At 37.0% G+C, this 26,216-nt stretch overlaps 1 protein-coding gene across 5 annotated transcripts in view; it reads right to left on the bottom strand.

The window, feature by feature from the left end:
- Positions 1-26,216, bottom strand: part of PRKG1 (protein kinase cGMP-dependent 1) — a 1,115,575-nt gene that overhangs the window by 132,950 nt on the left and 956,409 nt on the right. For 3 of the 5 annotated variants that reach the window (XM_070562421.1, XM_070562430.1, XM_070562440.1), the window contains one exon: positions 9,279-9,344. In XM_070562421.1, the coding sequence (XP_070418522.1) occupies positions 9,279-9,344 (66 nt within the window). Of the gene's footprint in view, positions 1-9,278; positions 9,345-13,977; positions 14,249-20,385; positions 20,641-26,216 lie in introns of those variants that run through there. The other 2 variants (XM_070562461.1, XM_008538230.2) reach the window with 2 other exon arrangements.

Below are 26,216 nucleotides of genomic sequence, written 5' to 3'. Positions count from 1 at the left end.
AAAAATGTAGTAAGTTTTGATTAATGGCTCATCGACATATTAATGACATTGGACTTCATTTAGTTTGAACAGAGTCAAAAAGTACCAAAGGGTACTATTAGAACCTCTGTGGGTTTGTGACTTGAGAGATTAGAGCTGGAAACTACTCATACAACAGGGATAGAAATTAGTAATATAATATTTACATATTTGCCTTTAAATCCCCAAAAGACAAGATGTGTGAGTGGCTAACATATGGCAGGCAAACAGTAAGTTTTAGTTGGGTGGATGAAGCAAGAGACCTCTAGTGAGTTCTCTAGTCAGCGGTGCCACATAACATTTCGATGAGGACTTGCAGTGGTAGGACGGTCTACCCTTTTAAAATACCAGGATAGGCACAAAAGATGAAGAGCTGTCCCACTTACCTCTTCCCATAAACCATGAATACCGTCTCTGGATATACTCCTTTTCCAATGGAAATGCATTTATTTTGTAGTTAGATTATGCTTGCTCAGGGCATGCCATAATTCAACTCCCATCATTAAATTGAACCAATATAATGTCTCTCTTTCTTCTAAACTTCTGGATTTTATCCCTCCTGCTTAATAAATATTTTTTGTAAAGCACAGCAATCTACAACAGCTCCATAAAAAAGACAAGACCAGATGATGTCATCAGACACCATTCTAGTAAGACACATTTGTTTTCTTGTAATCATCCTGCCAATATCCTCACATTACCCCAGATTTCTTTCTGGAAAATGAAGAAAAATAAAATTCACTTAGGCTGTAGGAAAGGCTGAGGCTGTGAAATATTTTAAGTTTATCACCTTATCAGTTAAGTAGTGTGACTACAAGAAAGGTGGCACGTGGAGACCCTATAGTCCTATCACGTGGACACAGAATGGCAAGCAGTATAAAGACACAGACACAGGTGACCTAGGCGGGGCAAATACCACTGGTGCAGCGGCCTTCCTGAGACTGACCTGGTTGGTGGGGTTAGAGTGGTGCCTGAAATGTTCTCCAGTCCCCAAATCCTTCCTCTATTGTCTTTCCCCTCTCTACCCATGGCATCTGAAATTCTAAAATCTTTTGGATTGTCACAATTTTTTAGTCTTCAGGGGCATATTATCAAAATGCAAATAACTCTTGCAGAGAACCTTTTTAAGCTTTAATTAGCTGTTACACAAATGAATGCAAAGCCTGAAGCGAAGTTCTAGAGAATGCAAGAGTGGAACTAAGAAGTGTGGGGATCAGATTTATGGACAGCTAATATTCGACAAGGGAGCCAAGAGCATACAATGGAGAAAGGAGAGTCTCTTCAATAAATGGTGCTGGGAAAACTGGACAGCTACATGCAAAAGAATGAAAGTAGACCATTACCGTACACCATGCACAAAAATCAACTACAAATGGATTAGACTTGAATGTAAGACCTCAAACCATGAAACTTCTAGAAGAAAATATAGCCAGTATGCTCTTTGACATCGGTCTGAGCAGCATATTTTCAAGTATCATGTCTGACCAGGCACGGGAAACAAAAGAAAAAATGAACAAATGGGACTACATCAAACTAAAAAGCTTCTGCACAGCAAAGGAAACCATCAAAAAAAAACCGAAAAGACAACCTCACAATTGGGAGAAGATATTTGCAAACCATATATCAGATAAGGGGTTAATATCCAAAATATACAAAGAACTCATACAGCTCAACAACAAAAACACTAACAGCCCAATTCAAAAATGGGCAAAAGATCTGAACAGAGATTTCCCAAAGAAGACATGTGGATGGCCAACAGGCAGATGAAAAGATGTTCAACCTCACTAATTACCAGGGAAATGCAAATCTAAACTACAATGAGGTATCACCTCACTCTGGTCAGAATGGCTATAATTAACAAGACAGGAAACAAGTGTTGGAGAGGATGTGGAGATAAGGGAACCCTTGTACACTGCTGGTGGGAGTGCAAACTGGTGCAGGTACTATGGAAAGCAGTATGGAGTTTCCTCAGAAAATTAAGAATAGATCTACCATATGCTCCAGCTATCCCACTGCTGGGTATTTATCCAAAGAACTTGAAAACACAAACGAATAAAGATACATGCACCCCTATGTTCCTTGCAGCATTATTCACAATAGCCAAGACTTGGAAGCAACCTAGATGCCCATCAAGTGACAAATGGATAAAGAAGATGTGGTATTTTTACACAATGGAATACTACTCAGCCATAAGAAATGATGAAATCCTGCCATTTGTGACAACATGGATGGACCTCAGGGCTATTACGCGAAGGGAAATAAGTCAGAGGGAGAAAGTCAAACACCGTATGATCTCACTCACAACTAGAAGATGAAAACAACCACAAACAAACACATAGAAACAGAGATTGGATTGGTGGTTACCATGGGGGAAGGGGGTAAGGGGAGGGCAAAAGGGGTGGTTAGGTCCACATGTGAGGGGATGGACTATAATTAGTTTTTGGGTGGTGAACATGATGTAATCTACACAGAATTCAAAATTTATTATGATGTACATCTGAAAGCTATATAATGTTATAATCCAATGTTACTGCAAAAATAAAATAAATTTTTTTTAAATTATAAAAAAAAAGAAGTGTGGGGATCAAATACACACTGTGTGTGTGTGCTCGTGTGTGTGTATATGAATACGTGTGTGTAGGGGGGAATGTAATGGGAAATGGTAGTGCCTACAGAAGAGTAAAGAGGATAAGGGACGTGGAGGGAAAGGGTGTTGAGAGCAGAAGGCTGGTGGACAGATGGCATCTGGAGGACCAACTCTGGAGGGCACTTCAAATCAGTATTCTTTACGTATTTGCTTTGTTTAAAAGACATGCTGAGCACAGCATGGAAGAAGATCAGAATAGGACCAGTGGGGCAGTGCTCAACTCTCAAATATTGCTTAAGTCAGGGGTCAGCAAACTGTGGCTCCCAGGCCAAATTCAGCCCATTGTCTGTTTTTTTGTATGGCTGTTCGCTAAGAATGATTTTAAAGGGTGGGAATAAAAAAGTCTTAAAAGACAAACAATACTTCTTGACATATGAAAATAATCTGAAATTCAAAGTTTAGCATCCATAAAAAAAAGTTTTATTGGAGCACAGCCCTGCTCATTCATTTATGTCTTTGGTTGCTTCTGCATGACAACCGCAGAGGTGACTAGTTGCAACAAAGATGATTTGGCCCACAAGCATAAAATATTTATTACCTGACCCTTCACAGGAAAAGTTTCCTGACCTCTGGTTTAAGTCAGGCAGCTCTGGCTTCACACTTGCATACCCCACTCAGAATATAAAACTCCTGCTCTTAACACAACCCACCATTTTGGTTGGGTTTAGTCATCATCTACTCTTCCTGGAACATGAGCCTTGGTGAGCCTCAACCCCCCACCAAGTTGCTTATCAGAAACCTCTCCAAGAGAAGTTGGATAAATAGTATTTTCTCCATATATTTCCCTCTCCTCTGACATTCTGAGTCCTGATATAGATGGCTCCTCAGCCTCCTGCCTGGCTGGTCCACGGTTTGACCTACCTGGCTGAGAGCATGGATTCAGTATTTTAGTTTGTTTTCCTCAAGCTTGAATTGAACACCTAAATAGCCACAGCAAAGAGGAGTGGAGGAAGGCACCAACCCACCACAGGCAAGAAGGCTGGGAGGAAATCTGGGTATAGGCCAGGATCAGAGGCTCTATCTTTGGAGACTGATGCAGGCGTGGCTAAAGAGCTAGAAACTAGTACTAGAAAGAGGCGACATGTGGAGGGCAGCGTGACTAGAAAGCTATGGGGCTTTGCTACTAGCGCTGGCAAAGAAAAAAAAAAACATTTTAATATAAGCACAGATTTGTCTCTAATTGAGCCAGTCCCATATATTGTTTTCAAACCTATGCTGAATTTGTGTCTGGTTCATCTCAGTAGCCCTAGTATCTGAGACAGGAAGCAGGCATCCATTACTATCTTTCTTAATGAATAAACATCAACATTTCCTAGTCTGGCTCTAATCCCAGTTTTAATACCTAGGCTCCAGTTTCGGTGTTGAAAAATAGTCTTTGGTTTACCAATTCCAGTGACTTTTTCTCTGTGTCTAATCTTTACTGGAATCTGTTTGCTATACTATTTTTTATGGGTCTGGAGACCAACTCTTATGAGTTGCTTCGTAGTCCGTGACTAATGGGGTCTCATGGAGGGCCTTAGGTGTTACCTGGAATGATTTGGAGGGAGAGAGCGAAGACCCCTGGGTACTCTAGGGGTCTTACCCCCATAGAGCCAGAAAAGTTCCTCTGTTTTCTTTCTAATTTAGTTTATTTAAACAATGGGCTTAGTAAAACAAAAGTTTGAAAACCAATAGTGATAAAACGTCATTTTAGCTTGATGTTGCCAAGGCGGGCAGTCAAAATAATTAACAATCAGTATGGTGCAGGAAGTGACCTATCAGAATGGATGATGGTCCTGGTGTTTGCCAGATGTCACCATTTAGTTGTTGAATCAACAAAAGATCTGGAGAATCCTGGGTTGGGGAATCAGATGACCAGGACAGCATCGGGCTAGGAGGCACACACAGGGAGCCTCGACCACTGCTATTTACCAATCAGTATAAAAAATTCCAATTTCTATGACCAGTATGGCTACATCTTAGAGGTTACACAGTAAATCAGGGATAGTGTTAGAACTCTAACTTAGGTCTTAATTTTCTGAGGAAAAATATGTAATTCTTTTAATACATACTAGTAGTTATGTTACTGTCTTTAACAATGATCTCAATATGTCAAAAAATAATCTTACTTGAACTTCTAGCTTCATCAACAATTTCTCAGGCTAATGAAGAAGTAGACATTGCATAACTGATTAGAGAACACAATAATGTACTTAGTTTTATATTTGTTTCTTTTCATGGATTCCAAATCAAGAGGGGCTAATGATACTAGATTTTTTAAATATATTTGAGAAATGTATTAATGAAAATAGATTGTTTTGTTAGACTAACATTTTTTTAGTCAATTTTCACAAATTTTGAAATCACTGCAGATAGTTATTAAGGTGACAATTAGGCTGCAAGAAACCAATCCTCAGAGAACGCTTTTTGAGGAAATCACATATCTGTTTATCATTTTCTAGTTTGTCAATGAGCATTTTTAAAAAAATATTTCTGATGTGCATGATTAGTTACAATAATGTTCTCTCGCTCTCCCTCTGGAATGATAAAGCATAATCACTGGCTTATGTAACATGGTACCTTGCTTGTAAATTTGTGAAAGAAGCTTCTTTTGTTGACAGTTCTAATGTACGCCATCTGTTTGCACGGGATGAAGCCCTGGTGCTCCTCTAATTGGCCATAAATTAGGTACCAGCAGCAGGCTTTTGACAGAATCCTTCAGTTACAGTTAGAGATTTTTTTAAGCTGTGAATTCAACATTTGGTGGGAAGCTCAATTTCTCTCCTGAGTATACAGATGCACTTCTTGAGTTCTAGACTCAAGCTATCTTCTCTATATTTACATTTAAAGTTAGACCTTTCCCAAAGTGTTCCCTCTGTATATTTCCCTGAAGATAAACCTATGCTGACTACAGAAAAAAACTGCTAAGTCCAAGGGATTCCTAAGCCTTCCGTAAGAAGAGGAAGGGCACATTTATTGAGTGCCTACTACATGTCTTGTTTGATCTTCAAACCAATTTTATAATTCAGGTAACATTATCCCGTTACATAGATATGGAAACTAAGACTTAGAATTTAAGTAATTTGCCCATATTCTTAAAACATGGTGCAGTCAAGCTTCAAATATTGAGCTTTATTTGACAAAGCCCATGCACTCCTCATTGCACAACATATCTAAATAGTGTTGAAAAAAGAGAAAATTAGGATGAGAGAAAAAGCATGTGTGTGATGCTATTTGATGCTCTTTTATCTCTCAGGACCTCAGTTAACTAAATTGAAGGAGCTGGAGTAGATGACTTACAAAGTCTCATTCGGCATGTGTCTCTGATTAGATTAATCTGGGCTTTACCATTTATCATGAGACCTTAGCAAGTTATTAAACTTCTATGGGCTTCGGTTTCCTCTTCTGTTAAAACATCCTACCTGCCTTCCAGGTGGGATCTCAAACAGGAGGAAATTCACAAATTATAAAGGACAGTAGGGATATAAACTAATATGATTTCCATCCACCCACCATCAGCTGGCAAACCCTCAGCCCCTCTCTCACTCCTTCTCTCACCAGATTTTCTCACTTTATGCTTTAGAGCCAAGGTTAAGGCCATCCAAGTTCCCACAACTTTCCTTATATACATATCTACAAATTTTCTACCTCTCCTCTTTTTGGCTATTTCAGAAAAATGAGAAAAGAAACATATGTTCTTCAAGTAACCTTTCCTTGTTTGCCCACAGTTTCTTCCCCTGTGGCCCCATCTCCATCCAATATTCTCTTTAGTATTTCTTTTGCTCCATCTTCCTCGATGCTTGTATAGACCCATCAAAAGGAAACTTTCCCGGGGCCTGGCCCAGTGGCCCAGTGGTTAAGTTTGCATGCTCCACTTTGGCGGCCAGGGTTCATTGGTTCGGATGCCGGGTGGGGACATGGCACCGCTTGTTAAGCCATGCTGTGGCAGGTGTCCCGCTTATAAAGTGGAGGAAGATGGACATGAATGCCAGCTCAGGGCCAGTCTTCCTCAGCAAAAAGAAGAAGATTGGCAGCAGATGTTAGCTCAGGGCTACTCTTCCTCAAAAAAAAAAAAAAAAAAAGGAAACTTACCAAGAGCCCATGAATGCAAAATGCTCCCTCTCTCTTTCTCTTTCTTCTTTTTTTAACCAAATTTCTTGAAAGGTAAAACCCCTTAGTCTCAGTGCTTTCATTTCCTCAACACCCACTCACTGTTTGTAATCTGGGTTCCATTCCCATCACTTTGTTAAAACTCTTTTCTCCCAGGTTACTAAACCTCTTGCCCTTTTCTCTGTATGTTTCTTGGCTTCTCACTAGCATTTACTCTGCTGATATTGTTTTACTCTTGAAATCTTCTCTTGGTTCCTGAGATTTCCTATACTGCTCTGATTATTAACATCTCAGTTTTATTCACTGGTTTTTCTTCCCTCCTCTCCTAAATGTTAGAATTTTCCTAAATTCTAAATTTGGTCCTTCTATCTTCTCTATTCTTTCATGCAATTCCATCCAGTCTCATGGCTTCAGCTATTAACTCTATGTAAGCAATTTTTAAGTTAACTCTAACAAGAGATCTTGTCCCACATTTTTCTACCTCCTGCGGAGTATCTGTTCTTGAGTGTCCAACTTGTATGTCAAATTCATTAGAATTTTAGTGGAATACCATTGTGCCTCCCAAACTAATTCCTCTTCTATATTCCTTCCAGATCTTCTCAATCCTGACTACACCCCTAATTTCTCCCTTGCCCTTCACATTAAGTCAAGTGTTAAGCCCTCCGATTTTCTCTCTTCATTCTTACACATGCCCTCTATAAATAGTCTCATGAGCACGAAGTGGGGCTATTGACTGCTAACCAGATATTCTGCCTCCAACCTCTCCCTGTAATTCATCTTATGCAGCATTCTCAGATTAGTCTACCAAATGCAGTGGTATAGTGACTCTATTTTGCTCCATAAAATTGTCAGAATTACCTGTATCTCAACATTCAATATTCTTGGTGAACCAACTCCAACACGTTTGTGAACTTATTTGTCACAACACCTCCACCAACTACCTTTACACGGCCTCACTCTACCCAGTTGAAATGGCTTATAGTTCTCTTATGTGTATTGCTTCTGCTGTTGACTCTATTTATATTGCCTGTCCTTTTTAATTTATATAACCCTACTTTTAGATCCACCTAATAATATCATTGTTTTCATGAAGACTTTCTTGATTCTCCTCAGAAGGAGTCACTCCCTTTTCTGGACTCCCATAAATGTGTTCTCTGGATCCTTCTTGCATTCTGCCTTGCACGATGGCTATTTGTGTACGTGCCACATCTTCTCTTTTAGAAGCTCACCCGTAAAACCAGGACCTGTGCCACATCTTTGATTCTTCCCACGGCACCTCACCCCATCCCTTGTACATGGTAGATCCTCGGTAAAATGGTAGTCGAACAAAAGAAAGAATGAAAGGGCAATTGTTGTTTCTGGGAACCAGAGGAAGAATATCTATTTCAGAGACATTCATGGATATGGCTATCATTCTGCAGCGGTGTCATCGCTCTGGTTTTAGAGATCCAGCACAGGAGGCCCCCAAAAATGAGATTTGTAAATTGCGTGGGATCCCTCTCCACCCAGAGCCTCGTGAGCTCCACATTCGACTCCGTCATTCTGGACAGCTCATATGCGGCCCCTCAGTTTCATTCCACGTGGACACTCACAGCCTATTCCAGCACTAATGGCTCCACTGAAATGGGTGTTTCAGTTCTTCTCCTTGGGCCAGGCACTTTCTGACAAATTCATCCCCACACACGCTGGAATGGGGAAAAGCCTGGAGGACTGCTTCCAGCACTACACCTGCATCTTATCTAGGCTCTTGGAGAGTCAATAATCTGATATTTGTAGTTTAACTTATAAAGCATTCAGGCAATGAGACTAGCAAGCCAGAATGGAGAGAAGGAACAGGGATAGGCATCATCGAACAAACTTTTAATGACTCTAAATATATGCCTGCGTCTAGAACTAATGCTTTCTCCAAAAGTATCTTCCTTAAATGCTTCTATTATAGAAGTCTGGGGATGGAAGAGTAGAGGAGATAACTAAAACATCCTCAAGAGATAGTCCATTTCCTAATAACATTTATTATTATATGTTATATATTACTATATATTATTATCACTAGGAAATGGACTATAATTATATGTAATATAATAAAATTATATATCATAATAGTATAATATAATTATATGTGGGCTATAATAATTATTATTTTTACCGTTCTAAAAATTTACACAAACAGTTAGCTTTAGTTGAGTGCTTCCTGAGTAGAAACACCTGGACACATGCTTTCCCTGCGTGTTCTCGTTAACCTTGACAGTATCCCTGTGATGTTGCGTTATCCCTAGTTTACAAATGAGCGAACTGAGGTGAAGCTGCTAGTGGTTAAGCACCTTGCTGAAGATCATAAAGCTAGAATGGCAGAGCCAGCCACTTCCAAAAATAATAGGGAAGGAGAATCAAATATAGAACTCAGTTCAAAATGAAAAAATATAAAACAAGTATTAATAGCTCTGTAAAATGATGCCTAATTCCAGGAACTTATGTTTGTCACTGATATGAGTGTGCAAGATGCATAAGAAAGCAAGGTACTTACTCTCTGTCGATCACAAGGCAGGTTACAGCTTCTGCAGCAATTACATTTGCTGTTCTCACATCTTCCCTACATAAAAAATAGAGACGAATTAAAATATCCTTTAAGATAAAAGAAAAGTGTTCATTGTGATTAATTCAGGAAACATACTAACTTATGTATACTGTTCTCATTCATTCACTTCCAGGTTTAAGCTTTATTCATGTTTCAAATTTCATTGTCCTGAGGAACCACTTTACTCTTGTCATTAATCACACAAATCCTAGAGTTATAATCCAGTAGTTATAATTCTCAAACCTAAAGTTTCACCTATACAAGTGAAACAAAATTTTATATCATCATGCCCTGTGCTCTTCAGGGAATTAATGAATTAAATGGATAATGATAAAGAAAGTAATGAATATGAATAGATAGTTTTTAAAGAACCTAAAGATATATTCCTGGAAATTGAGTTTCTAATCCATTTGTATATGAACTTATCATTATAACCTTGAGAATGATGGATCTATTTTAATTATTTCCTTACTTTAGAGCATCTGTTTTTATGTGGTTAACCTTTTAGCAACTTATAAGAGACAGTTATTCACCTATACCAGAACTTAAGGTTCTTCAAGAGTATTTGACAAATCTTAATCACTCTGATTGAAATATGCATATACTGTCTCTTTAGAAGCATCTAATTTGTCACTGCAGGAATATTTATAACCTCTTAAACATTTAAAAATCTGCCCTGATACCTCTTGTCTTATCCAGTGGCCAAAGTTGGGTTTGGTAAATTAACATTCACATTTCATTTGGAGCTACTAAAAATTTAACAGTACCACTGGCATGAAAACATTGTTATACTTTAAAACGTACTCTTTTTCCTATAAAAGTAAAATTTCTACATTAATATAGTTAACGATAAATATAAATTTGAAATACATTACAGAGATATACATGTACGAAATAATATAATGTTAACAGTACTTTCTAAAAATCATGATCAAAACATCATATGTTTCTAACAGGCCCTTAAAAGATGTTCCCAGTGGATTTCTGTTTTTTCAAAATACACTAAATTCTCACATATACTTCTAAACTCTATGTTTTTCCCACCGGATGTTTTGTCTTTTGTTGTTGCCACATCATGCTATTATGATTACAGTTGCTTTATAGATAACTATTGGTATTTAGTATTTGGTAAAGCAAAGTTTCCCCTTACTAAATTTTTTTTTTTTCAGAAATATCTTGATGACATTCTTAAGCATTCACATTTCACAAAGACTTTAAAATCACTTTTTTGCCCACTTCTAAAGAAACCCACATTGGGATTCTGGTACAGTTGTATTACAGTTATACATTGATTTCAGAAGAAGGACTTTCTGATCATATTAATTTTCCATGCAAGAACATGGCATGTCTCTCCATCTGTTCAGATCTAGTTTTATGTCTTTAAATAAGATTTCTTAATCTTTTCACTGGGGTCCTGATATTTTAAAACAACTATAAGGTGTTTTATATTATCATATTCTTTTATTAGTGGCATTCCTTTTCCATTTCTGTTTCCCAGTGGTTATTCCTATTTTAAAAAAATCTATGATTATCGTATATTTTTAATCCACCTACCATACTATGTTCTCTTCTGATTCTAAAATTTTTATTACAGCCTCCTCAACTCCTAGTAAGATCCTCCCAATGCTTCCCTCATATTCTCTGCCTTCCAGTCACATTGGCCTTCTTTCAGTTACTGAACACCTCATCTCCCTCCTGTCATGAGTTCTTCTTCACATGCTTTCCCTAACTAGGAAGTTCCTCTCCAACTCTTTGCCTAGTTCACCCCTGCTTATCTTTTAGCTCTCTGCCTAAGTGCCCCTCCCTCAGGGATGCCACCCTGAATTAACTAGATCAGGTTCCCTGTTCACCTGTTCTCATGGCCTTAAATACCTCTCTGTCCCAACTACCCGTCACACCTTGTAATTTATACATTTATTTGTATGGTCACTTGGTTAATGACTTTATCCCCCTTCCCACTAGACCATTTGAGGGCAGGTCCCATGGCCCGTTCTGCTCCCCATTTTATCCTGAATGCTGGGCACATAGGAGATGCTTAGTAAGTGTGTGGTACAGGAATGGCACAGGCACCATAGTCTTGAGCCTTTGGGTCATATAGCAGAGCTCAGGCTTTGGACTCACACCGTCTCTGTTTTATAAGACAAGCTACAAGTTGTGTGAAAGCTTCAGTTTCCTCATCTGTAAAAATGGGAATGATAAGAATGCCCACTCACTGTGAGGTATTCAATAAGATAATCAAAGATAAGTTTATAATAATGCCCAGCAAATAGGATGTGTTCGGCCTTTTTTTACTTCTGATTCTTCTCATCACCAACATTGTCATGTCCATCCTTAAGGAGGCACTGTCTGATGATGTATGAAACACTCCCACCCAAAAACAAAGTGGGGATTTTCTATCTGTTTCATAGGAGTAGACATATTTTGAACTTCACCATCACTTTCTGAGTGGGAATTTTTGGCAAAGTGAACCACTCGGGCAGAAAATGTCAGTAATGTCCAGCAGGTCTTTCATAAATTGTGTGAAAGACATTTATCTTAGGAGTTTGCTCATGGCAGCATATACTATTACAAACTGCTGTCTTAAAAAACCAAAACCCAAAACACCAATCATAACTTTTTGGAAAATATCATATTACATTTAACTTTCCTTAAAACATATTTCCATCTCAACAATTAAAAATTGCCCAGTCCTTAAAAATGGAATATATAATAAATAATGCACCATTTTGAAGATATTTTCCATGCACGTGAATTTTTAAAATTGCTTTTGTCACAAATTTCCAATATTTTAAAAGTTTACCATGTCATCTGGCCTAAATTGGATATACTTTTAAAAATTAATGCAATTTCCTTGCAACAAAAAGAAAATACATAGATATTTTAAACTGTAGATGGGAAAAAAATCAAAGATCAGAAGAGTGACATAGTCAATAGAAATTGAAAACATTTTATTTTAAAAAGGAAAATTTGTAAGTTATGGCCTACAATCAGGCTTAGCATCTAGTAAAGTGATACATATCAAAATAAAAAGATGTATAACATGGGGGGAAAACAACATATTAAAAAATAGATTATACTATTTGCCATTTATTGAGCATCTAAGTATCTACCAGGAACTATATTAAAAAATTTGTACAAATCTTAATGCATATAACAGAAGATGAGTATTTATCCCAGATTTACACATGGGGATAGATATTAGGTAATGTACCCAAAGTCAGACATAGCTGTTGAGTTCCAGCCCTGGAATTTGAACACAGATCTGGCTCACTCCAAACGCACGTTGTTTCCACAACAGTCTACTGCTTGTCCACTGTGCTACCAGGGATTAATTTGACAACAATTCTAAATTCATTCTAATGTAGAATAAGTTCTGAGCAGTGAGTAGTCATAATGTCTGTCATTATAAAAATTACATTTAACTGTTAATAAAAACAGCATAAATATATTTATGGGTGCCCAATTGCAAAGCTAATCCAATAAACCATTTTGATTCTCAAATTATTAGAATTCATATCCATGGTTATATCCTAGCGCTGCTATGTTGCTTTATAATAATGTTACACAACAACAGGAAATTATTCAATGCCAACTTCACTCAATGACAAACTCATGTTGCCATTACATTGTTATTGTATCTTTACTATTATGGTGCTTAGTGCCACTATGACTATGCCCATCTATGCAGATGTCTGAAAATATTATCCCTGTTTACTCAGAGAGCTCGCTCCTGTGAGAGACAAAGTGCTGTCTGACCTGGTATTGACATACGTTAATCCTTTATTTTAGGAGAGCTGGCAGAAATTTCTAATGACAGAATATTACTTATATAAGCTAACAATACTGGGACTTGCTGTGTATGCTTATTTCTCTTGTAGGCCCAAGGACCATGGCAAAAGTAAATATGATTTGGATTTAGATATAAAATACTACATACTCATATAATGCAGAGGTCCTAATAGCTCCATGTTGTTATTCAACTTATCTCCATCTATACATAGCTGTTATGGTACTGATTTTACACACATCTGCCAAGTTAGCAAGGGTTTCACGTGAAGAAAGAGAAGAGAGAAGGAGATGGTGTTACTTTTAAAAACTGAGCTTTCTTTCCTTTTTATTTTTTGGAAGCTCAGGATATTCGATAATTTCTAATAGAAGAATATATGATATTTTGAAAAAACATTGACCAAAAGAAAATTTTGTGACTAGAATTATAACATAATGTCTAATCTACTTAATTAAAAACTTTCACCAAATGCATATTGCCTTTGAGTGCTCAGCATATTAGGCTTGCTTCTTTAGAGTAAGTAAACGTACATGAATCTACATAACAGTCCAGGTCTAACATGCACATTGTCTTTAAAGATAAAATCTCATAGTCATCCAGTTCTGCACCTGTGTATTAGCTGATTTCAGTGTGACCATTAATAAACATGTACCACTGCAGAAGTAACTAGTATTTGGCAGGTTAATAGATATTTCACAAACTTGTTATTAATTAATGAATAATTACAGTCAAAGCAATGCAGTTTAGTAGTGTTCTCTTTTTAAGCATTTTTTTGAGAAATTAGAAATTCCCTTTGCTGAGATTATAGAGCATGAAAAATATCCCAAATATATTTGCAAATACAGTTATCTGTGCACTGACTCTGATATTCTTTGACCTTCATCACTGGAATCTTCATCATCGCTGTATCCCAAAGTAGACTCACTGTCAGTATCTGAATAATCCATAGCAAGGGTTTACATTGACCCTTCTTGTTCTGAAGCAGTTCTCTTGTGTTTCATGGCTGCTAGAGAACTCTATAGTAGACGGATATTTCAGGGGAACAAACACAGAGTGCATGAGGCCAAAGCAGAACACAGTTCATGCAAACTAGCTGTCTGAGTAGAGGTTCTCCCTTTTCAGCTGGAGTAATGTGACTGCTGTCAACAGAGTCCTAAATTCCCTCAGTGCCAGCCTTCATGGAAACTGACACTACTCCAATTGCTTATGAGCTTCCAGCAATCCATGGGCCAGAGCCCTCCATTCGGAGTCAAGTGCAGCAGTTGGTCCATAGTTAAGTTTAGTTCACGTTGAACAAAATAAACCCTTTTCATCTCAAAATCAAAGGCAATCTTACTCCAACAAGTAGGATATTCAAAATTAAAAGGGTACGATAAACATCAAAGAGCTACTTAAAATGAAATTAGGCTTTGAATTAATTACGAACTAAAATTGGAGCATTTGTGGCAAATTCAACTGTGCTATTTGAAAGTTTGGCCCCAGAGCAGATAAGCATCCTTGAAGAAAAGGCTGTATCATGCCATTCACCGACTTTACTTCCCATTTAGTCATGAAGTTATTCCAACACGATGTATACTTCCAACTCTGTACTAGAATGCACATCCTAAGTGTAAAATGAATTAATACATACAAATAAATATGTCTTCTAACCAAGCTTGGCATAGAGTAAGCTATCAATAAATGATAGCTGTGATTATCATCATCATTGCTTTAGGGTCCTCTGACATCTAGGAAGCAAGTGACCGTTTTGAATAAACTTTCTCTCTTGAAACCTCTTTCCCTAAGTTTCTATAATAAGTCTCCCATTTCTTTTCTGATACCACCTCTGCAATTAATTTTCCTGAATCCTGTGCCCCAGTTCACTGAAATATAGTTGTTTCCCCAAATTTCTGTTTTTGGACTCCTTTTTTATTGCTCAGACTTCTCTTACTGGGGAAAGGTTACATAATCCTATGGTATCTGTTATTACTTTTATATTAATGACTTCAAGTCTTCGTTTCTAACTTTCACCTCTCTCCTACTGGACACTTCTATCTGGAAGTTCCATTGCAACCTCTAATTCAAACATAACTCACTTTCTCTTAACCTCAAAACCACTGTTTTCTTTCGGTTTCCTATCTTGGTAAATGACATTACCATTCTTACTGTCACCTATGCTTAAAGGATTAGATTCAGTTTTCACTCTTCTCTCTGTATCATTGCATATATTTGGTCATACTGGTCTATCTTTGCCTTATCTCTTATCTCCATCCTTCCTTTGCACTCCCATAGCCACTGCTCTACTTTGGGCCATCACCTTCTGTACCCTGAAATGCTGATCTGGCCTCATAACTGATCTTCTTGCCTCCACTCTCTCCCTCTTCTAATCCACAACTCATTTTGCCACACATTTTCAAATGTCAATCTAATCCCGTCAACTCTTTGCATGAGGACTTTCAAAAGAAACATCCAGAAAAGTTCCTATACTTTCATTTAGACATTGAGGTCCTCCACTATTTGATCTATCACTTTTCCAGGCACTAGACTGACTATTCTCTACCACACTTACAACAGAAAACTGTTCCCTTAAAATACACAGTCATTAATTATCTCCGTGCCTGTGCACGTGCAGACGCTCCTCTAAGAACCCTCTATTCCAGTTCAAATGCTCATCCATGCAAACTTCCATGATCCTTCAACAGCATTTTTAAAGGAACAAGACTTTCCACATAAGAAACATTTCTACATATTAATCACAAAAAAATAAAGTTACACACACACACAAAAGAAAAATACTATAACCTCTTCTGCCAGGAGATAGCTAAGGTTAACACATTGGTGAACATCCTTCAAATACTATTATTCTTAAAAATTAACATGTTTCATGAATATAATAATAATCTCAATAATTATTTTAGCAAATATTTACTGAGGGCTATTATATTCTAAATGCCTGAATCCTGAGATCTAGTGGGAACAGATGTTAAATTAGCATGAAAATGTTGGTCAAACAGCACACAATCAGAGATAAATAGGGAAGATCTTATTTGGCAATTCAGAGGACAGGCAACCTTTTTGAGGATTAAAAAGTAAGACCCAAAGGATGAGCTGGATGCAAGATGAGTTAAAAGAAGTATTTTCTAGGAAGCAAGTAGGACATATGCAATAGCCCTGAGGTAGTAACTAATTTATTGTAAAACAAAGAAGGTTGAAATTCAGGGTTTGAGGAAAAGAAGGCAGGGGTCAGCAGAAGCCAAAGAGGAAGGCAGGGCCACATCACTAAGTGTCTGTAGGCTAGTCTAAGGATTTATTTTGTAAAAGAGATTAAGTGAATCCTTTTTCCTTAACCATATTAAATAAAATCTTAAAAAGGGGAAAGCTCCATGGCCCAGTGGTTAAAGTTCCATGTGTTCTGCTGTGGTGGCCCAGGGTTCACAGGTTCAGATCCAGGTGTGGACCTGCTCCACTCATCAGTCATGCTGTGGAGGCACCCACGCACAAAATAGAGGAAGATTGGCACAGATGTTCACTCAGGGCTAATCTTCCTCAAGTAAAAAAAAAAAAGAGAGAGACAGGAAGACTGGTAGCAGATGTTAGCTTAGGGTGAATCTTCCTCACCAAATAAAAAAATAACTTGGAAAGCTCAAGCTCAATTAGAGGAAGCAATTTGTATGCCATGAAAGAATAAAGTACCAAGGAAATCATTTTAGATGAAAAATTTTAGAACACTGATGGCCTTTCCACATATTAAAATAAATATAGTTAGTGTATGGCCATTTATATATTAAAGAATATATATAAACAGCAAATATGATCTCTGCTTTTTAGAATCTTCCAATGTAGAATATAGGAATAATGAAAAAGCACAAGCATCAAAATCAATTTACTAAGAATATATATCAACTCATGAGGAACATAGACTTGAGTTCAAACCAGATTCACTTTCTGGAGTCTTCCCGAGTCATCTCTGGTTTCTCATCAATAATAGGGACTCATGACATGACCTCAAGACAAATGTTTCTGTAGGCAGAACAAGTATAGATGTTATTCATAAAGCAACTCTAAAGTTTATTCTTCCTTGTGATGTAGGTGGATATTTCCATTCACTGTATTAATTTGCTTCCTGAGACAATGCCAATCGTCTTGGATCTAGACACATGGAAGGGTATAATAAGTAGAGAGTGATGAATTTGGAAGAATTCGATTTTCACATTCTTTTCACATATTACTTCTGCTTGATTCATAGCATAATGAGTTTTTTATCTGACATATAAATTTTACATTCTATGGCATGCTTCAACGACAATGAACATAGACATTTATTAGATTGAACCAAATGAAGTTGCCATTTTTGCAGGTTAAAAATGGCCAATTGTTGGCAATTTCCTATGGTTCAATCTAATACATTGGAACTAGTGAAAGTGAAAGGGGTGGAAAAGGCAATTGCAGAGGGATATATATTGCTATTCCTTTTCTGTTGTGCTGCTTTTGTGACATTGGCTGCACTGACATTCAACAGTAATCCTTACTGCTTCCATATTCCATATTTGAATGCTTTCATTCTTCTGAATGTTGATGTGATTGATGGCTTGTGTTTGTCTATATAGTCAATAAAGAGAGTTCTCTGTACATTCCGTTATAACTAGGGTAGGAAACAACCAGTGGAGAAACTCTGAGTCCTAGTTTTGTTCTTGTTGTTGTTGCTAGAGTACAAATGGTATTTACTCTGCACTCTGGCTTTGAATATTAATCTCTTTGGCAAAGTTTTACAAATTTAAAGAATGTCTCCCCAGAGTGTATTCTATGGAGAGAAGGAAGAGCTTGTTATTCTCATTTATTCCTTGTTATTATTTTATTAGTTGTTTAGAAGTATAGATTTAGATATTATATTGCCATTGTTTTCTTAGGAGCCCATTTGGACTATTTCTGAATGATTTAGAGGTATTTTAAGAGAAAAAAAAAGAGGAGACATTTTACTATATAAAAATTAAAAAAAATCAAACCTGGAGTACAACATAATAGATGTTCTGTTCATTTACTCACATCACTCATTTTCCTCTTAACTCTATACGTCCACTTCTTGGAACCATACTTCATAAAATAATCTGGATTAAGATCAATCTGGTGGTTGGTTTCACTTTTCAGATAGTGATACATGTAATTTTGCAATGTAATTAGGCAAAGAAAATTTAAATTTTGGGAGATGATATTAACAGGCAAATTATACCATGGGTATCTCATGGGTCACGAATACTTTAAAGAATAAAATAATCCATTGGTCTTTTCACTTTTGTTTGTTTCTTCTGCATTCCACAGAGTTGAAAAATAATTCGTCGATTTTTCCTATCTTTAAAGTAGAGGAAAGGGAAGCATATTGGAATGATGACTGGAATTGATGTACTAGTAACCCTCAACTGATGCATGTTTAAAATGAACATTAAGTTGCTTGGTCACATATTTCAAAGGATTGTTACCTAAAGCGCTTTCAAGCCAGGAGTATGTTCTCTCCTGTAAAGAACTCTAGGCAACATGTCAGGAGGGAGTCTCCTATTTCTTGTTCTATTGCCAACTTAGTGTGTGACCTTGAGAAAATGCCCCATTCTCTGTTTCATTTTCACATGTGAAATGATGATTGAAATCACTGCTCTGTGTTCCTCTGTAATTATTTTTATCAACATGGATACTTTGTAAAAGTTCTAATTATCATGGTTTTCAACGCTCCTGAGACAATTCGTGACAAATCCAAGTATATTTCTTTAGATAGAAAGGATATTATAAGCTTGTAATTATGATCTAATATGTGGATATGTAAGTGGAATATCTTGGCATAGATTTTCATAATCATATTTTTATCTGTGATTAAAAATGCATTTTCACATAGAAATCAGACATATTCACTTGAAATAAATTTTCACAATCAGATGTCAAGAACAATGTAAGAAAGTTTATAAAACTATATTTTCATAATTAAAATTAAAATTCAGATTTCAATTGAGCTCTTTTAGAGAAGAGAAATATCTAGAATTTTAAAGTAGAGTTAAACTGTAAAAGACCTGGTTTTATTGGTACTTGCTCATCAGATATTTCCTATTTTGCATTATTTCAATAAAGAGCTAGTTCTCTAAACAAAATTCTTCAGTGATTTCAGAATTCAGTGCATCTAATATACTATAATTTTATCCAAACTGAATATTAACTTTGAATCAAAGATAAACAGAAGAAACAACTTAACTGGTAAAGAAAGAAAAGTCATGGCTATGTGTCTACATGGCCAGTTTGAAGAAAAAGTGCTAAAACCAAACCACTGCATACAATCAAAACTCCTACAGTTGACAGTGGTTAGAAAAAGCACTCAGGGTATTGAATGTGTCAAATACATCAATCAATTTTTACCAAGAATTTTTGATATATTAGACTTGTCCTACCTGCCTAACACCTGTGATTTAAATTATATATATAATGGTTTTAAAATACTATATAATTAAAATAGCTAATATTTGAAAGCCAATTTCTTTAACATGTAAAGAGTTTCTACAAGTCAATAAGAGTATAAAAATATCTCAATTAAAAAGTGAGCAAATGATACAGAAAGTTCATAGACAAGGAAGAAATAGCTTTTAAACATATGAAAATATGCCACATCTCAGAGTGAGAGAAATGCAAAGGTGTGTGAATGCACTACTGGTAGAAATATAATCTAGTATAACCTTTGTAGACAATTCAGTTTTGTATAGTAATTCAGCATTATTTTAAAAATTAAATTTTTAATTTAAAAAATTAAAATTTTTCTTGCACTCATTTATCTTTCAGACATACTCACACATTGGGGAAATAATGGCATTTAAGTCTATTACTACAGCATTGTGTGAATAACAACACTGGAAATAAACATTCCATCAATGTGAGACCGATTTAAATAAAATTTCCAACAATAATGCAAGGGAATATTTTTTTTAATAACACTAAAAGAACTGAAGAAAAGTTTTATGTATATGACCTCTGGGATATCTTAAGTGAAAAGACCATGGTGCAGAACCACATGTATATGCTCTCATTTATGTAAAATACACACACACACAAATAAGCATACATTAAAATGCATAGATTATTTCAGGATGCATTAGAAAAAGTAATTACATCCAGAGAAGAGAATGTGTGATTAAAGGACAGAGGAAGGATGGAAAATTACTTTTGTAGCTTTTGAATTTTACATTATGTACTTGAATTATCTGCCATAAAATAAACATTTTTAAAAAGTAAATAGATGAAATAATAGAAATTGACTCTTACAAGCAGTTTCTGGGTCGAGAGCCTGGTGAAGTCTTTTACTCTCCTGCAAGGCCTTGTCTGTGCTGATTGCATGGTTAGCTGTTGTCCATCCCTGGGCCTTCTCTCAACCCTCACCCCAAAGCCATCCCCAGCTCGCCGGGCTAGAGCTAATGTATGCTGGCCTAGTCTGATCACACTGAGGAGATGCCAGCTTAGAAGGCTAGTAAGTAAAAACGTTTGACACAGTATCCTCCAGTGTCCCTTGCAGCACTGCCTTCTGTCCTGCTTCCACTGGCAGCAGTTATAGGAACTGGAGGACAAACTAAGGAAGGTATTTTTTCAGCAGGGTCATCTGCTTCTTAACACCCTTAACAACTGTTAGAGTGGCACTTTGGATCTCTCAAAAGGTTAAGCCACCAATTTATGTGTATATATACAAACATTTCCTATAGATATCCACGTTATGTATATAATAATTAATACCTATGTTTAATATTGCCTTGAGATTGTGTTTCTAATATTTCCACTAGTAATTGGGAAATAAACATTCTCTCCATAATTATTTTTAATAATCTAATCACACAGGTGCATTAAGTCATGGTAAGTCTCTGCTTTGAGAGAATAGAGCATAGCAATTAGAAGAGCAGATTCAAGAGTTACTTTATCTAGGTTCAAATACCAGATGTGCCACTAACTAGCTGTGTGATCTAGAATAAGACCCTTACATTCTCTGTTTCTCAATTTTCTTGGGAAAATACTATGGTTTAACAGGACTAATTTTGTGAAGAATAAGCAAGTAAACATATGAAAAGCACCTGGATCAATATCTGACATACTGAAATCACTCAATAAACATTATTATTATCATTTTTAATTATAGCACATCCAACCCCTCTATTGGATTCTATTCATAGAATAGATTCTATTCATCCTTGTTAATTTACTGATAAACCATCATAATTGTCATGCTTTTTCTATTATTCTGGAAAGTTCCACAAGGAACTATGAAGTCATCTCTTCATAGTGAATAAGTCTTCTGTTTTAAATAGAAAAGCATGCTTTCAAAGTGCAATCAAGGATTTCAGATCACAGTGATGAAATTTTCTACTATGGTTTATTCTCTAATCTGAAACTTGCAGGAATTAAAGAAAATGGTGTTTTGCTGTAATAAAGGAAAGAATGATATTCATTCATTCATAAAGTAGGGATGCCAGATTTAGCAAATAAAAATATAAGACATCCAATATAATTTAAATTTCAGAGAAAGAATGATTTTGTTTTTAGTATAAGAGTATCCCAGATAATAATATACTTATAGTAGAAAATTAATCATTGTTTATTTGAAATTAAAATTTAGCTGTTCTCTTGTATGTTATCTGGCAACCCTAAATAAAGTTTCTGAATATAGACTCTGAGCCAGCTGCTGTCCTAGGTTCTGGGGATATAGAGGGGTAAAGAACAAAATCCTTGCCCTTCAAGAGTTTACAATCTAGTAGGTAAGACAGACTATTGACAGTTATAATGCGGTGTGATCAGAGTATCAGAGGTGATCAGGAACAGAGTGACACAGAATCACATGGGAATGTCCCACTCCTGATTGGGAGAAGAAGTGGAGGAGGGGCATGGATTGACAGTGGAGAGGATCATGGAAAGCTATGCTGTGAGGTGACACCTCAGATAAGAACTAATGTGCACGTAGAAATTTGTCAACAGAGAATGTGAGGTGGTCATATCACAATGAACAGCCTGTGAAGAAGGATGAGAAAGTCTTGTATAGAGAATAGCAATTAATTCATAGTGGCTGAAACCCTGGGAGCAAAAAGCAGAGGAGAGAGAAATGAGGTCAGCAGGGTTGGGTCAGGAGAAATGTAAATGACTGTATAGTGACTACACAAAGATCTTTACAATTTCAAAAGATTGTTTTGCCATATCCTTAAACCTATATAAAATCTCTGAAAGGAGAAAAAAAAAAGACTAGTAGGAGGCAATATGTGGTCAATGTGCCTCCTAGTTGTCTGAGTTTATTATTTTGTTTTCTTTTCTGTTGTTAGAGACTAAAGTGAGTTCCTAGGGAAAACCATTTCATCTGTCCTGAAAAATTGTAAGAAGAAAAATATTTAGATAAAGTTAATGGTGACAATGTCAGTACCACCAAGAAGTCTTCCCTGATGCATACCACCCAGTTGCTCTCATTATTCCCTCCACTCAGTTCACCCATGATACTGAAGTTTGCATGACAGTAACTGACAGATACGGGATATGTGGCAAACTATCCTTTAGTTGTCTTTTGTGTTCTGGGTTCTGCAGAGCTGACTGTGTATCTTCTCTATATTTCACCCACCATGCTCCATTCAGAGCCACTTCTCTGAATACTGAGGCACTGGTGTGCTAAGTTTCACCCTTACAATTAGCAAACAATCCTTTATTGAGCACCTGCTACAACAGGAGCGCTGGGGAGGCAGGTAGCAATAGCTGTGAACTGTTACCTTGAACTTATAGCTGAGAACCCTGTGCACATGTAGTACCAGAGTAGGGTCATTTTAAAAATAGCTGTGGTACAACTGAAACCGACCAAAAGTTTGAGCTTCACGGATACTTGGGAGAACTAACAATCATTCAGCACTTCTCTGTACCATGTATTTGCTGCTTAAAAGTTAAGTTTCTTAATAATACAATCATATGGAGATCAGAAAACTATACCCCTGCCCCCAAATCAGCCAGCAGCCTGCTTTTGTACATTTCCAAAGGTGTGAATGGTTTTTACACTGTTAGAGGGTTGTTAAAAAAAAAAAAAGTGAAAACAAAGTATGTGCTATAGACCATATGGGATAGGCAAAGCCTAGAATATTTACTATCTGGCTCTTTACAGAAAAAGTTTGCCCACTCCTTAATAGATGAAGGAATTGAAGCTCAGAGAGATTCAAGGACCTGCCTGGAGTCATACAGTTAAAAAGTGCCAGATCTCGACTTTAACTCAGATTTGTCAGTTCCCAACGTCCACGTACCTTCCACTAATCATGCTATCTTTCTGACCTTGGAAATATCCATCCTTGTGAAGTCTGAAGCTGTGGTCAAGGGGTGTTATTCCATAGGCTGTATTTGCCGGGACCATCCTAATTGGGTAACGGATAGACATGAACTCACATTCCCCTGACCCCAAGTCCACTGCTGTATGAAAAACACTGCCCGTCCACTTCCTTCCACCCTTGTGATTGTATGCCTCTATCTCCTGAGGGCAGACAATTTAATCAGGCCCAAGTGCTTAATTAATGTTTTCTTGGCAGTAACAAAAACAGAATCTACACCACAGCTAATTACTTAGTGATTCGACAATCGCTTTTGCAGACTCTAACTACATCTAAAATGGCTCAAAAGAAAATGCTCAATAAGTATAATCTGTAGTTTAATAAAACATCATACTGTTTGATAGATTTTTAAAGATCACACAGCAAATAACCTGCTAATTAAATCATGTCTTAATGGAACTTTTAATAATCTTAATTAAAGTATCTAGTGTTTTGAACTGTGTGCAGCTACAGCATGAGGCTTGCAACCATCAGTTGTTATATTCAGTCTTAATCACAAAACTGAGAATTCTCATCTCACTACAGTCATCGCTGTCTAGTATTCCAGTCTATAGAGCAGGGCACAGTCAGGCATATCATTCTACGAGATGAGTGTTATATTACTTCCTTTATTCTGCCCCGAAGATTAGGGGTTGATATCCCTTATGAACAAAGCAGCCAAATCTGCTTTCCTAATTCAAAGGACATTTAAAGGGTTAGTTTTATTCTTCCCTTCCTCCTCTCTCCCTCTCTTTCTTCTTTTCTTCCTCTTTCCATCCATCTGCCCATCTAATTGCTGTGCCTAAACTGTGCGAGAAACTATGTCACACACCATGACAGCTACAGAGATGTATAATGCATAGTCCTTACTCTCAAGAAACCTACAGTTTAGTAAAGGCAAGTGAGAGATGTTGGAAACAAATCTTTATTTCATGCTAATTATAGATTAGCAACTATGAAAATAATTTTATTTAACACTAAGTAATATTTATTGAGTGATCACCATATGCTAATTTCTGTAATAGGGATTTACACATTTGAACTTACTTCATCTTCACGACACTATGATTTAGTTACTATTATACTTTTCCAGTTTGACAGATTAGGAAACTGAGGTAAATAGAGATTAGCAATTTTCCCAAGTCCATAAAGCTGATGAGTGGCAGACCAGAGATTCAAACTCAGGTAGTCTGACTCTAGGTATCACATGCTACACTTCTTGTGGCACAAATGATCATATTTGATTCTCACAACAATCCTCTAATAGATACATTTTTAGAGTGTCTTCTCAGAGCACCATAATAACAATTCTCTAATACAGCCGTTTCCTGCAAGCCTGCCCAGCTGGACCTTTGATAACTCTTCTTTGCCACTAGGCTCTCATGCTCATGGCTGCTTGGAATGAAGTGGTCAAGGCCAGTTAGCTAACTGACCAACCTGGGCAATCATATTCTCTTTAGGGGGAACTGGTAATCAAGGACACTTACACCTGAGAACAGGTAGAAATTTGGGAGCTCTGACTGAGCCATCTCCACCGTACGGATAGAAAAGGCAGAGAAAATAGATCTGCAGCAAAGAAGACTGAGAAATGTACACAGAAAAGCTGAGATGAGAGAATTCTACTGACTTTCAACGACTTTCTTGGCTGCTCATTATACTTTTGGAAAGGTCCAAGGAACCCTGGGCTTGTAAGATAGCCCACTATCCAACCAATGTGGCCCCTTTTGGTTTTTGGTTTTTGGGGGTAATTTTTTGTATTGAAGTATAGTTGACATACAAGAAATATGGTTCCTTTTTGCATCATATTAGGGTGAGCAGGACTTTGTTACATACAATGAAAAGAAAACTATTACACATATGATAGAGATGCTTATCTCCATTTTTCAGTTGATGGGAATTGAAACTCCAGGAGTTTTTGTTAGAAGCACAAAAAGTCACTATAATACAAGGGAAAAAATTGTAAATGCCACAAGTTAAGTATACATGAAAGGATCTGGAAAGAAAAGAGACTGCATGTAGGTAGAAATCTTAGGAATGGCTATGCGAGAGAGCAGACATTTATCACGTCTTACAATGTTGGCAGAATTTGGTTTTGCAGGGACAGAAGAATATCCTAAATAGAAGGGACAGCATGAATGATGGAGTTTGTTGAAAAGTTCAGCTTTGCTGGAACCAAGTTAGATTGAGGGCAAATGGAAGATTCAGCAAGAAAAGAAAGCTGGGGCCAGATTGTAGCAGGCAGAGAATATTAGGCTATGACATTCCTACAGTTTAATTATTTATTTAAGAGTAGGCAGGTGACAGAATCATAAGCTTTGGGAAGATCCTTCTAGCAATGTCAAGTAGTGTGTAAGAAACAAGATAAAGGAAGACCACTTAGTAGTTCAATGAGGAGACAAAAAGAGCCTGAAGAAGTGACTCTCCAAGATTCATTATGTCTTCATTAAGCAGGTGAAGAGTCTGCCTCGGTAGAACTCCCCATCAACATCCCTCCCCCAAAGCCAAGAAGAACTAGACACACACACACACACACACACACACACACACACACACACACGCATAAAAGAATGTGGATAGGGGCCGGCCCGGTGGCGCAGCGGTTAAGTTCGCACGTTCCGCTTCTCAGTGGCCCAGGGTTCACTGGTTCGGATCCCAGGTGCAGACATGGCACCGCTTGGCACGCCATGCTGTGGTAGGCGTCCCACATATAAAGTAGAGGAAGATGGGCATGGATGTTAGCTCAGGGCCAGGCTTCCTCAGCAAAAAGAGGAGGACTGGCAGTAGTTA

Source organism: Equus przewalskii, chromosome 1 (assembly GCF_037783145.1).
Source record: "Equus przewalskii isolate Varuska chromosome 1, EquPr2, whole genome shotgun sequence".
In the NCBI taxonomy this organism is placed as follows: Eukaryota; Metazoa; Chordata; class Mammalia; order Perissodactyla; family Equidae; genus Equus; species Equus przewalskii.
The sequence above is the reverse complement of the archived record's forward strand: the minus strand, read 5'-3'. Positions and strand labels throughout refer to the sequence as shown.